Raw genomic sequence first — 14,358 nt, forward strand, 5'->3', positions numbered from 1 at the left:
CTGGAACACATAGCAGGTACCTAGTATTGTATTATCGTGGGCAAGTTACATGACTTTTCTGAAGGTTTCCTCAACTCACTGGGGTTTGGATTTGATTGACCATGTAAATCCCTCATGATTCAATATTTATATTTCTTGATCTCTGAAAATTGATACTAATTAGATATATCTTTTAAAATGTCTTATTGTTGGGATCCCTGGGTGGCGCAGCGGTTTGGCGCCTGCCTTTGGCCCAGGGCGCGATCCTGGAGACCCGGGATCGAGTCCCACATCGGGCTCCCGGTGCATGGAGCCTGCTTCTCCCTCTGCCTGTGTCTCTGCCTCTCTCTCTCTCTGTGACTATCATAAATAAATAAAAAAAATTAAAAAAAAAGTCTTATTGTTAAATAGATACGGTCAAAGAAAAAAAAAGGCCCATCATCTCACCATGCAGGAAATTCCAGAATTGTATTTCCCTTCCTTTTAAAACTTTTAAAGCATAATTCCATGGTTGTATAGTAAACACATCCATAATTAGCACTACCTCCTGAAAGGCTAGACTCCTTCAGAACGCCAAGAGATACCAGCACCGTTTCTTGGTAAGGTCAGCTATTTTTCACAGGGGTTGGCCTTGAGGCTCTGCTAGGCCTGCAAACAGGCCTGAGGCTGGGATCTCTAGGCCCTCAGGCCTGGCAGACATGAAGGAAAGCTTCACAATCGAAGGACAAAAGATGTTTGATGACTTGACCCACATATGGTTGGCCATGCTCATCATTTGGTCCCTAAAAGAGCAGGGGCCACCGTGCTGGGCATGAGGACACTGTGTCCCCAGGGCCACTCGTACTCACAAGAGCTGGAGTTGCCGGAGCCTCCTTACTTGCCCGAGAGGACGGGCATCAAGACCTCCTGCAGGAGAACGTCAGCCCAACAGCCATCCTCGGAAGGCCGGCCAACAGTAAAGATGCATGGGAAAGGTCTTCATTCCTCCCAGTTTTGGAACTCTGGAAATTTTAAAGTATTTGACACTTATCTCTGAAAGATTCCTCAAACCCATTATAACACATTACGCAGATTTCCTCTTTCGCTTGGTGGCTTTGGGTGCCAGGTAAGAAAGGTCTTGCTTTGCTGTAAAAATAATCTTTGGTTATCGTAGGCTTGGTTCCTGTCAGGTCCACAGAACCATTCTTCATGTTTGTCAATTCACCTTTATGGCCAGACTAGACAGTACTGGTGGGATTTCAACTGTATGAAATTACTATTTTTATGGGTAAAAATGGTGAAGTATTAACAATTTTATATGGCCTCATAGAGCAGGATAGAATAATTACAGGAAATAAGCTTGTTCCTGAAGGGGTACGTAAGAAAGTTTAGAACACAGGAACTAAAGGGATATTTCAAAAAGTCCAAGTCTATAGAATATTTGATAGACTTCATTGAAATTATTCCAGTATGATGTGGTAAGTTCTAAATGCCTATAGTACAGAGTTTTCAAAAGAAACTTCACTATTATGAACCAAGTTTAATGACATTTGAGCATCAAACTTTGGAGCTGAATTATAATGCAGAAGAGATAAGAATGACCAAATTAAAATGACAGAAAAATCTTTGCTAATATGTTTTCTTGATTAAAAAATAGTGAAGAATTTCTTTAGTAAGCAAGTCTTGCGGTGAGAATTATCTAGAAACATGAATGCTCAGTGAAAGGTGACAGAGAAGACAGTTCTGTAGATCATTAGACCCCAGAACTTACACCCTTGTCTGAGGGCAACAGGAGTTGTTCTGGTACGTCCGTGAGTTTGGTGCTCGTGGGTGCCATGTGGTCAATTAATGCTCTGCAAACATGAAGTGGCTATAAGGGCATCATGCCAAGTAAAATAAGCCAGAGAACAAGTACTGTATGATCTCATTTATATGACTATCTAAAAAAAACTGAACTCAGAGAAACAGAATAGCCAGAGGCAGGGGCAGGAAGTGGGTGAAGGTGGTCAAAGCTATAAACTTCCAGTTAGAAGATGAAGAAATCCTGGGGACGGAATGTACAGCATAGTGACATATTAACCATACCTTATTACATATTTGAAAGTTGCTAAGAGAGTAGATCTTAAAAATTTTCATCATAAGCAAAAATCTTTTTTTTTTTTTTTTTTTTTTTTTTTTAAGCTGTGAGAGGTAACAGTAACTAAACTTGGGAGTAGATATTTTGCAATATATACATGTCAAATCATGTTGTACACCTTTAATACAGTTATGTTAATTATATCTCAATAATATTTAAAAAACTTTTATGAAGTTGGGATGAAGGAACAAAAGGATAGGACTGAACTTACTGCTAAGGATTCCAGAGAAAGCACAGCCCTTGGATCTGCAGGAAGTAAGACACGCTCTGGGAGCACAGAACCAAAAATATCAGATTTTATGAAACCTCATGAGACTCTTTTTATCTTATTTTAATGGCAGCAAGGATTAAATATAATGTACAACAGAACAGGATTAACATTTTATCAAAACATTTTTTCTTTTAAAATTTTTATTTTATCATGGAATCCCCTTTTTAAGTGAAAATACATCAGATACTGTCAATGGAAAAACAATTTACAAAGTTCTATTTACATGTAACTTTTCCAGAGTGCACCTATTGCACAAAGGGAGTATGTGGGTTACTCCATTTAAATAGGAATTTGCAACTTAATGACCAAGATAATTTCTCCTTGAAATTACTAACAATCTGCTAGTTTTTAAAACACTATGTTTTAAAATGTTTATTTGGTCTTTTAAATGACAGGCACCCTTGGGAAATGTATTTTGCCTATACTTAAGACTTCTACTAGATTTAAGCTACAAGTTTATAGCACCAAAATCCTTTTTAACAATATCAGTATTAGTTATTAATATTGCTTTTTTCAATACATACAATTTCATGTAGACATACTCGCAAAATTAGAACTTCAGACAAATAGGAATGTAAAATTTTACAAAATGGGGAAATTAAAAGATTCTTAAGGCAATTTAAAAATGCAAAGAATATCCTTTGATGAGATAACCAGATAAGTTTAAACTGGTTAGCATACAGAATGTTTTAAGGTCTTAGAAAATCTTTGGTTTTAAAAAAATCAAGACTATTTCAGAACCCTAATCTATTACAACATTTTAAAACTATACAAGAACACTGGAAGTTACTGAAAGGTTAGGTGCCAGAATTTTAAAGATCAAAGTAAACATCAGTTTTCTCCCTTGTAATTACAATTCTTGATTTTCTGTCCTCAATTGGATCAATGTTCATCTTTTTAAAGATATTTATGAAGAAATGTTTCTTCAGCTATAAAATGAACTGTCATAGCTCAGGACTAGAATGGTAGAAGCAAAACACTTCTTCCTACTGTGGTAAGTAACAAATGAAAAAGATCCTAGCCTCAAGTACGATACATATACTGTGTAGGGCCCCATCTATGTATATTTTTTTTTAAAAAAACTCACAGTAGAAGGGGTAATATACTTCTCAATTCATTGATACAGGACAGTGCAAGCAAGGAAAGCTTGTTGGAAGTATAACGGGTAGCCTTAGACTCCCTCCACGCTGACTCTCCATCCTGCTGCAAGTGTACAGTCTCTAAAATCAAGCACGTTTCCAAAGTTGTATATGAAGAGACACACACAGGAACACTTGCTAACTTGGAAAAAATATATATCAGTTGTCTCTAACTGAAAAGTAATAGTGCAAAGTCTGTCTTTGGCCCCTTGGAAACACTGGATACTGATTTAACACAACAAAGACATTTGGTTCTTATAAGGGAAGCTTTGGCCTGCTGAGGCAGCCTATAACCAGAGCACAGAAGACACTGCCTACCTAGCTCATTAAGTAAACTGTCCAGCCCAAGCCAAAGGAGTAACATTTTGTAATTCAATTTAAAAAATCCTTGCCTAAAGAATCAATAGACCTATCCCCCTCTTAAATGGGGTTCTTCCCTTTACTCCCTGAAAATGATATAGCCAGGCCTGAATTCTTCCTGCCTGTCTCCTGTAGCTGTGATAGCTCTGCGCCCTTCTGCTCCAGGAGCTGCCCTGAGCCAGGGGGTGAATCCAGGTTCAAATCCCGTCACTCCGCCTGCACTGGAGGCAGCCTTCACCATGCGACACTGTTCAAGTGTTCATTTGAATACTGTGAGCAGGAGTAGTAGGAAGAAACTTTTCTCAGGAGAGATTACTTTTACACCATGTGGACCAAAAAAGTGTAAGATGAAAGGAAACATAATAAAAATTAGGCTTATGAAGGACAGTTTTCCTTACTGGTCAGACAATTCGTAGTGAGCCCTGAGTCACTACTGTCTTTGCAATTCTGCAGCACATGCACGAATTCTCACAATACTGTGTGCAACAGTAATTCATACCCAGGCCAGTTTCTAATTTACAGTAATCATCAGTTTTGATGACCATTTTGCATATGCCTCAGACTCAAATTCCATCACGTTTATTATCTTTGATTACACATGTTTAATAGCCTTTTTTTTCTTATCTTAAATTACCAAGAGTTGGCAACATGCCTTTTACAGGGAAGAAAATACCTTGCCTACTTACATGCTTTTTATATGACCTTTCACAAAAATTTAATAATGCCCAATTAAGATAAACTATAATGAATTTAGACATTTTGAAACGACGTATGTAAACCTGGCCGTGCTGATGGCTTTGTTTAAACGAGTCCAGGTGTTTCTGACGCACATACACCAGACAAGTGCAATGACCTGGAACATGCAGAAGGCACCTTTCTCTCTCCCAGAGATGTGCTTTTACTCCTGAACAGATGACCTGATTTGGAGTCCTCTGTTTTAAAATCCTGGCATTTTGCTTTCTTGATAGAGGCAAAAAGCATACTCTTGCCAAGTTCACATATTCTAAAACATGGAAAGGGCTCCCCATGACGGAATAAAGAAAGCTTTGATGAATGTCTTGTACCTAACAGGTCCAATAGCAATTCTCATATCAGTAATGTCCCTTTTTGACTTAAAAAAGATTGGTCCTTAAAATGTTCATATTCTACATAAATGATTTCCTAAACTTCTACATTTGTATTTTAAACTCATGACTCATCACAAACCATTTAATTAATAAGCTAAATTAAAATTGATTTTAGCAGAAGAAATGTTATAAAATACAAAATACCACCTACTATTGATTTTACAATTTGAAACTAATAACAAACTAGAAAGAAGATACATGTAGTTTAAAAAAAAAAAAAAGATTTCCAGTCTTTTCCCTTCTACCCAGGAAAATGTTACATCTGACATCACCAACATGAGCTTTTGGTGACCTCTTAAAAGTCTCCCAAAGATTGTATCTTGGTGGACTTACTGGTGGTCTCCTTCAACTCGTCTTTTGCGAACTGTGAGAAAAAAAAGAAAGGTTAGAAATCCCTGTTACTTTGTACAATGTTAACTTGCCTGTAACCAACAAGTTTCTATATAATCAATACAGTTAGAGTTGCACATAAATGCCCATTTGTAGTTAAATAAAAAAATAAAAGGCCATTAAAATGAAATATTCACATCCTTCATCATTGCCATTTCCTTGCTGAGAACTGAGGGGTTTTCAAAATGAGAACCATGTGTCCTCATCTCACCTGAACTCCCACAGGAGTGGGGGAAATCTAAACTGCTCCGCAGTCCCCTTCACATCACTGTATCTGTCTCATTTATTATTATAAGCATTGATACCTATTAAAACAATGACTTATACACATACAAATAAATTCACAAAAGATATGGAAGAAAAAAATAAAACAATGACTTCTAAATTTACTGTGTTAAATTCTGAAGTGACATTCAGATAGCTGGGAAGAGAAAGTACTAAAAGTAATGATTTGCATGCTCTCCTGACTAGGCACTGGAACCTATTTAGTTTGTGAAAGAACATGCCATTTTACCATTTTATTTTTTTCATTTTACCATTTTAAAGGTAAATGACTTGCTACTGCTTTCCAAATTTTCCTTCTATTGTCTCCTACAAAATGAACCATGTTCTGACAAAACAACAAAGTAATGAACTCTCAGACCCTAGCAATGTGGTAAGATCATATCTGGTGATTGTATAAACTGGACACCAAAGTGCTCAATCAACTAGTTCAACGGATGGAGTAAAAGAAAGGTGCATATGTCTCAGGAGCCCCCAGCCAGTTCAGACTAGTGACCCCCAAACCAGTAGGCCGTACTCAGAGTAGGATAGACAGGGCCTTCAAGCAGACATTCAAGTTTACGCGTATTACAGCTTGTCCAGCCATTGGCTGGGTGCCTACTAGGAAGTAAAAACCAGGAGAGCTAAAGTATCAGGTTCCCATGAACCTTTTTATACTTAGCTAATTAAGTACAACCTTCACTCTAATTTTTAGCCCGTGTTAACTAACGAAAAGCAAGTTTTGCATGTTTACTGGGAAAAAAGGGGAAAAAATCAAAGACTTGAGTCCCCAAATACAAATCTAATTCATATATAGAGAGCTCTGAAAAACACAAATATTTGAAAAGCTAATCACATTAGCCCTTTAGGGTAGAACATTTCCAAGAAAATGTTGAATTGCAACAGAATTTGGATGTTATCGACAGACCATTTCAGATGTTAAAATGCATGTTATAAAAAGCATACATATAAAGGAGATCTGTGACCGTGGAGCCAACAAAAAAGGTACGAAATGATGTAGTTAGCTGGTGTCAGGACAGAAGTAGGAGACTCGAGTTCAAGCAAATACTGCATGTGTGCCACAGAACCTCTCTCTGCTGGTAACAGCTAGGATGCTTCTCGGCTGGGGAGATGGGAGTAGGTGGGATTATTTCAATGAATAGGAAACAGTGAGAGGTAAGACATTATCAAAATCAACACTAAAGATCTGATATAGGCCCATTTGCAAGGTGAAGAAAACCTATATGCCCAGGAGATTCTGTACATGCTTCAAGTTTTGTACGGGTCTGACGGGTCTTTCTGGTGGCTTCATGTTAGACTGCAGGTAAGAAAGTGGCCTTTATGCTGGCCGCCCTGAGCTGGGCGCAGAGGTCAACGCGTGGGGCTGGAGAAACCAGCTGAAGGTGCCATGTGCACGCAGCAGAAGATTGGGCAAAGTGCTGGGCCTGCCTCTTCTTTCTCACTCGGTGCCTCCTTGCTACCAGCAATTCCTCCGTTCAGCCGCTACAGGAGAGGTTTATAAATTCGGCCCTACTAACAATTCCTTGGCAATTTCTTGCCAAATCCCACTTCATTAATATACGTTCTCAATACTTTATGATCAATTGCAAAGTAAGTTCTAACCTCATGTCCTAGCCCTACAAGAATAGAAAGTAGAGGGTTTTTTTTGAAGTATCCTTTTAATCAGACATTCAGGGGCCAATAATGGCTCTCAAATGCCTCTCACAAAAAATCCAAAGAAACTAAGTTTCTTCTCATCTCATTTCAGTGCCTTCTAGAAGCCAGCATTCCCTCTGAATCTGGTGGCAACATTTTTCCATTGTGTTAGCTTCAAGCATCAAGTTCTTACTGAAAAAGTTTACTTCGGAGGCAGCATCCTGCAGTGAGAGTCCATTTTCAAAACTGCAAGCTGCCCTCAGCATATAGATAACTAGCTTGATCCCAAATGTGAGCTTTTATCCATGTAATTCCCCACTCCACAAATGTCTTTATTCTCATTTCATGTCTGAAACTCTGGCTTGGTTCAGACCTAAACAGCAGGAAGTGGGGGTCTTGAGAGCTACCCACACAAAAAAACTGATTTCTCCTGGTTCTGCTTTGCAACAGACTGTACCTACAGTGTGGCCACCTCACCCTCCATTACACACGGACCCCTCCTCACTAAGCTGCGGTGTCAACATAAAGCAGCCCAGGAAACAGTTCTCTGGGGTTCTCTCATCTTTTGGTACACTGTTGATTCTCGATGGAAATAGCATGACTGCAAATGACACTGCGAATCAACAGTACACCACACACACCAATTTTCTAAAATGCAAGAGGCTAAAGTCTTCTATGGGAAACTAAGTTATCAAAGACAGAAAGGTTTCAACTAATGCTCTTCACAGTGATCTGGGTGAAGGGAAGGAAGCTGTAACTTTTCAGCTTTAGAAACCTTTAAGGAATGCAAACTTGAATATTGCTGAAGCTTAGAAGAACTGCATCACTTTGAAGTGTTACTCCCTTTAAGAAGTCTTACTTTAATTCTTGTCTAAACACATCTTTAAAATATTTCAAAGACAAACACCAAACTTAAAAGAGTCAATTACTGGAAACCTGTAGAAACAAAACTACAAGCATAGTATTCTTTAATTCAGCCTTGGCTGGAAAACTTATTTCACAAAGAAGCACAAGCCTCAGCAGTATTTTCAGCAGGAACCAGGGAAAAAATGGGCAATGGCTGACCTTGGCGGATATGTACAGCAAGAAGACAAACTGCCCAGTCGTGGCTGTGCAGGGAGACCAGTAAGGATGATAGACACGTGCCACATGCTATAAAACCTGGATCAAAACTATAATTCATATTTTTTCATGTAAAAATTAATTTCTATCTAGGCCTGCTTGATAAAAAAGGCAAAAAATTTTCCTGAAATGTTGAAATCTTTGATAGCTCCAAAAGGGGTCTTGTAACTGAGAACAAAATATTTGTTTCAGGAAGCATTTATCACATTTATGGTAGAAAATTGTTCACTTAAAGCTGTGAAATGTTCGTGACAGAAGATTTCACTCACCCAGTAATCTCTAAACAAAGGCCAGAAAAATCTGTATTGAAGTTTATTGTAAAAATTTTTTAAAATTCCTCTAATACATTAGCTTAATGACACAATTCAGAAATTTGATTATGAAATGCATATGTCTTACCTAAGTCATTGTTTTTTGTTATAGCATTAGCTGCCCTGGTTCGAGGTCCCTGCTGTGTAAACTGATATCCAAATTTAAGGATATTTGTATTTTCCTCAAGCATCTTGGCCATTTCCAATTCTACAGCTGTCCCCAGCTGCTGCCTCTGGAATAATTAAAGAGCAGTATTAATAAACTAGATCAAAATACTTTTCAAGGTAAGTCAAGACTGAGACATTCACGTACATGCTGATTCTGTTGGTCATTTAAAATTTTCCCAATTCTTACAATGTACACACATACTTAAGAGAAACAAAACTTTAAAGCTCAGTATATGTTCACAGAGATATCAAAAAACTGGATTACCACAACAAGATACCACTTCATACCTATTTTTATAGGATAACTATAATCAAAACGACAATAACAAGTGTTGGCAAAAATGTGGAAAAATCAGGAACTTCACACATGCTGGGACAAATGTAAAATGGAGCAGTTACTATGGAAAACCACTTGGCCATTCCTCAGAGAGTTAAACAGAGTCACCACGTGACCTAGCAATTCCACTCCTAAGTATGTACCCATGAGAAATGAAAACATTAAAAAACAAACATATCTTCATATAAAAACTTGTATGTGAATGTTCTATCAGCATTATTCCTAATACTGAAAAAGCAGAAACCACCCACATATAATATTCAGTCATAAAAAAGTATAACTATTAATCTATACTAAAACATGGATGAACCTGCAGAATAATTTGCTAAGTGAAAAAAGGTGGATACAAAAGACCACATTAAAAAAAAAAAAAAAAGGGGGCATATATTCTACCATTGCATGTATATGAGCTCTCCAACCAGGCAAATGTGTAGAGACAGAAAGTAGCTTAGTGGTTGCCAGAGGTTGGGGGGAGGGCTTTTGAAAACATTCTGGAATTAGTGGCGATGGCTGCACAAGTCTATAAATATGTTCAAACCCATACTAAAGATATTAAGTTAATATTCTGGATGCTTCAAATGTCCTCATCTCCTTTTAGGCCACCACCTTCCCAAAAGGCTCCCCCAAAAGCCCCCCTCCTACCTCCTGAGTCCCAAGCCCCTCCATGGCAGACTGGGCTGTGGCTTCCTCAGTCAATGCTGTAGAGCACTAACCTGATTGTCAATCTTGAGCTCTGCCAGGGTTTCATTATCTCTTAAAGCATCAATCAGTGCTAGAACCCCAACTCCTGTAATAAAGTTGGACTCCATATTTAAGCTCTTCAAATTTTTGTTCACTCTCAACATATCTGCAAAAGCCTAGAAATTAAAGAACATATTTAGAGATAAAATTGATGGTGCCTATCACATACTCTACCTGCCACAGACAGATACAATATTTAGCATAACTGCTTTGATGTTTCTCATTAGATTGTTTTGGCTGGACACACTATGTCACAGGCCTCATGTGTATCTACTTTTCACACATACCCTGTCACAGAAGTTATTTATTTATTAAAAAAATTTTTTTTAAAAATTTATTTATGATAGTCACACACACACAGAGAGAGAGGCAGAGACATAGGCAGAGGGAGAAGCAGGCTCCATGCACTGGGAGCCCGACGGGATTCGATCCGGGTCTCCAGGATCGCGCCCTGGGCCAAAGGCAGGCGCTAAACCACTGCGCCACCCAGGGATCCCTGTCACAGAATTTAGATGTGTCACATGTAATCCTCTGTTGGTGATATTCTCTGCTGCTATTCACGCTATTATGTTTACTGATACCCTAACTCCTCCTACTTTCTCCTGTGTCTCACACTTTCTCTAAGTTTCTATGTAGGACTAACTTCATCAAGGTCTCTTTGGAATAACTTTTCTTACTTGAGTCCTACTGCAGCTGGGTTACTGTGCAGCCAAAATGAAGATAATTTATGGACTGATTTTCAAGGCTGAGATGGGAAGGGATGCCTAAGGCAGACACCAGAACTTAAAGTCAAGTTAAATGAAAAGGCAAGAGGGGGCAAAGATTCTAGAAACAAGTTGGGACAGATACCCATACACATGTACTTTTTATTGGTAACAACTAGCTATGTAGAACAAATCCCTTACCATCCATCTGTATATATACACATTTCTTCAAATATTACTGGTGGCTGATTATTTGACTAAGTACTGCTCTGTAGATTTAGAAATAAAACATAGAAGTCCCTGCCTGATGGAACTTATATTCTAGTGGGGGGGGGCAGGATAATAAGTGAAATATCAGATGTTTAAAAGGGTTATAGATGAAGAAACTAGGTAGAGAGGAGTGCTGGGGGAGGGGGGGCAGAGGTGGGTTGCTAATTTATATCAGGTGGTCAGGAAAGGCCTCACCAGGAAGGTGACATTTGAAGAATGACTCAAAGGGATGACATAAAACGATATGAAATATCTTTAGGGAGAGAGTTATAGGCAAGAAAAAGGGATAAAGGCCCCAAGTTAGGGGCATGCATGGCATGTCTGAGGAAGAGCAAGAGGCTGTATGTCTGCTGTAGAATGTAAAAACGGGCAAGTAGTGGTGCCTGGGTGGAGCAGCTGGTTGAGCATCTAGCTCTTGGGGTTTCAGCTCGGGTCTAATTTTGGGGTCATTAGACCGAGCCCCACATCAATCTCTGTACTCAGCAAGGAGTTCCGCTTGAGATTCTCTCCCTCCGTTACCCCTCTACCACTGGGCACTCACTGCTCCCTTTCTCTCAAATAAACAAACAAATATTAAAAAGAAAAAGGGGGCAAGTATAAGACCACTGAAAGATTGTGATTTTTATTCTTAGTGAGATGGGAGCTGCTAGAGGGTTCTGAGTATACGAATGAGGTAACTAAAGTTTTTTTAAAAAAATCCCTTCTGATGCTATATAAAAAAACTGGCTTTGAAGTGGGAAAGATGGACACAGGCAGCTCAGTAAGGAGGCTACTGCAATAATCCAGATGAGGGAAGATAGTGGCTTAGACTGACTAGCATGGTAGTTGAGAAATGGTGAGAAACAGATTCTGGAATATCTAGAAGACAAAGCTGGATATACACTTAACGTTGTTGAGAAAGGAAAGTCAAGGATAAATCCATTTCTTTTTGTCTTGAGCAATAAAAGAATTAAGTCTTTTGGTGAAACAGGCAAGAGTGGAAGAGGAGCAGGTGTGAGATGGAAGCCAGAAGTTTGGTTTGGGACTACATGGGATGTCTGTTAGACAGCCAAGCAAGGTGTTAAGTAGGTAGGTGGACATGAGCATGGAGTTCAGGAGAGGGGTATGACCTGGGGGGAATGATCCTAGGAGTCAAAAGCATATATAGATAATACATAGCAATGCAAGAGAGGGACATCATCCAAAAAGTGAGTGTAGACAGAGAAAAGAGGAGGACCTAGGACTAAGCCCTGGGCCATTCCAATGCTTAGAGGTTAGGGAGATGAGGAGGAACCAACACAGGGACCCGTGAGGATGTTCAGTGAGGAGGAAGGAGAATCAAAGGGAGTGATGTCCTCAAAGCCAAGTGAAAATAAAGGTTCATACCATGATCAAGTGGGATTTACTGCAGGGATGCAAGGTTGACTTAATATGCAAAAATTAATAATGTAATACATCGAATTAAGGCCAAAACCCATTGACCACCTCAATACATACATGAAAAGCATTTGACAAAATCCAATACTGTAGATCCATAAATGGAATTCTCTGCAGATGTTAAAAGAATGGTGTAAAACTTTATGTAGTGATATGAAAAGATCTCTAAGATACACTGTTCTCTGAAAAATTAAGTGGCAAAACAGCATATATTGTATGACTTATGTTTTTAAAAATTACAGGGAGGAAAAATAGGAAAAAATAAACATAAAATAGTAAATAATGCTTTGCCTAATAGTGAGCTAAACACTGATTGAAAAAAGAAAGTAAACTGCGATAATAAAATCAGTTTAGCCACCTCTGTAACATGCCAGCGTTATAATTTCAGTATTATCAGTAGCAGCTTACTTACAACAGCAACAGGATCATTGCTCCGGGTGGCCGCGAGGCTGAAATATTTCACATGTGTGTTGGTTTCCAAAGCTTTTGCAAAATCTTTTAGGGTTGGAATTGGGATATTCTTGAAAGACAAAATATGACATTTTAGTTTTCAGGAAATTTGGTCCATTAATCAAATGTGCTTGCTATTTTTTCATTAAATGTATTCAGAAACTATGTAAACAAAACCTTTAGTCTACAGGTGAAAACAGCCTCCTTCATATCTATTTCATTTCTCTATTATGGTACATTTGCACAAACTGCTGGCCTACAGCAGAGTATGTATCACTATTTCTCTAGCATTTTGATTAAAATATTATTCATTATCCTAACACTTAACTATTTGGATTATAAAACGTCAACACCTGAGTATTCAAAATGGATCCACTTTTCTAGAGAGAGAGAGAGAGATGTTACTTAGTTTAAGCTAAAAGGTATTAAGAGAGATTAACCCTGCATTACCTGAAATGTGGAAAGATACATTTTTAGAAGGCACTAATTTCTTCCTTCAATACCAAGACTGCAATTCCCTGTAGTCTGGTTATTTTCAGGTCATTATTATTGATTTAGATATGTAAGGACTGAATTTTTTAAAGTTAAGATTAGTGATCAACTAGGAATGTTAGCTTTTTCCAAGGCTTGCTTTCTTCTGCTTACAGGAAGGAACGTCTGCTAAAGGAGCACAGAGGTCTTATTCCCTATGTTCTTGTAATTCCCAGATGCTCTCTCAGCCCTCAATTCAGATAAATCAATATTTAAAATGAGGAATTCTTAATGCAGCTATTATACAATGACCAATACTCAAGAGATAATCTGAATTTACTCTGGTAATTAATCACCCCTATGCCCTCCTAACTCACTCTTCCTTACTCTAAGGAAGAGTTATATTTTCTAAAACTCAAGATCCCAGAAAGCCCACTACTAGGTTCCACAGAAACGAAAAACATAGGTTCACACGTTCACATGAGTTTAGTGGCTTTATTATAATCATTCAAACCAGAGGGAATCCATGTCTATCAACTGGTGAATAAATTGTAGCATATCCCTACAACAGAATACTGTTCAACAAACTACCACATATACAACCACACAGATGAATCTCAAGTGCATCATGCTAAGTGAAAGAAGACAGACTCAAAAGGCTACATACTATATGATTCCATTCATATGACATTCTGGAGAAGGAAAATGGAGAAGGGAAAGAAAACAGATCAGTGGTTGTCAGGGACTAGAGCTGGGGGCAGAGAATGACAACAAAGGGGAGTGACATGTCCTACATCTGTGGTGGTGGCTGTACAATTTATGCATTTGTCAAAACTCATCAAAGTATACACTAAATAGGCAGAGTTTCACTATGTATCAGACTTTGGTTTAATGCAAGGAATACCTAAAGAAACCTGATTAAAAAAAAATAAAACCCCAAACACGAAATACTCTTAGAAGTAGGCAGTACTTTGGAAGCCAGATAGATTTATGCTGACAATCTGTGTGGCTGACACTTATATATGGTACTCTTTAAAAAGCAAGTCAGAAGCATATACTTTAACTTCTG

At 38.3% G+C, this 14,358-nt stretch overlaps 1 protein-coding gene across 1 annotated transcript in view; it reads right to left on the reverse strand.

Moving 5' to 3' along the window:
* Positions 1-2,410: 2,410 nt before the first annotated feature.
* TMOD3 (tropomodulin 3) overlaps positions 2,411-14,358 on the reverse strand; it is an 85,432-nt gene continuing 73,484 nt past the window's right edge. Inside the window, exons 7-10 of the mRNA XM_055320132.1 lie at positions 12,781-12,888; positions 9,951-10,094; positions 8,821-8,965; positions 2,411-5,356 (exon numbers count right to left, since the gene is read on the reverse strand). Coding sequence (XP_055176107.1) covers positions 5,322-5,356; positions 8,821-8,965; positions 9,951-10,094; positions 12,781-12,888 — 432 coding nt within the window. The 3' untranslated portion in view covers positions 2,411-5,321. The remainder of the gene's footprint in view (positions 5,357-8,820; positions 8,966-9,950; positions 10,095-12,780; positions 12,889-14,358) is intronic.

The sequence above is a fragment of the Nyctereutes procyonoides genome, unplaced genomic scaffold (genome assembly GCF_905146905.1).
Source record: "Nyctereutes procyonoides isolate TBG_1078 unplaced genomic scaffold, NYPRO_anot_genome, whole genome shotgun sequence".
NCBI classification, from domain to species: domain Eukaryota; kingdom Metazoa; phylum Chordata; class Mammalia; order Carnivora; family Canidae; genus Nyctereutes; species Nyctereutes procyonoides.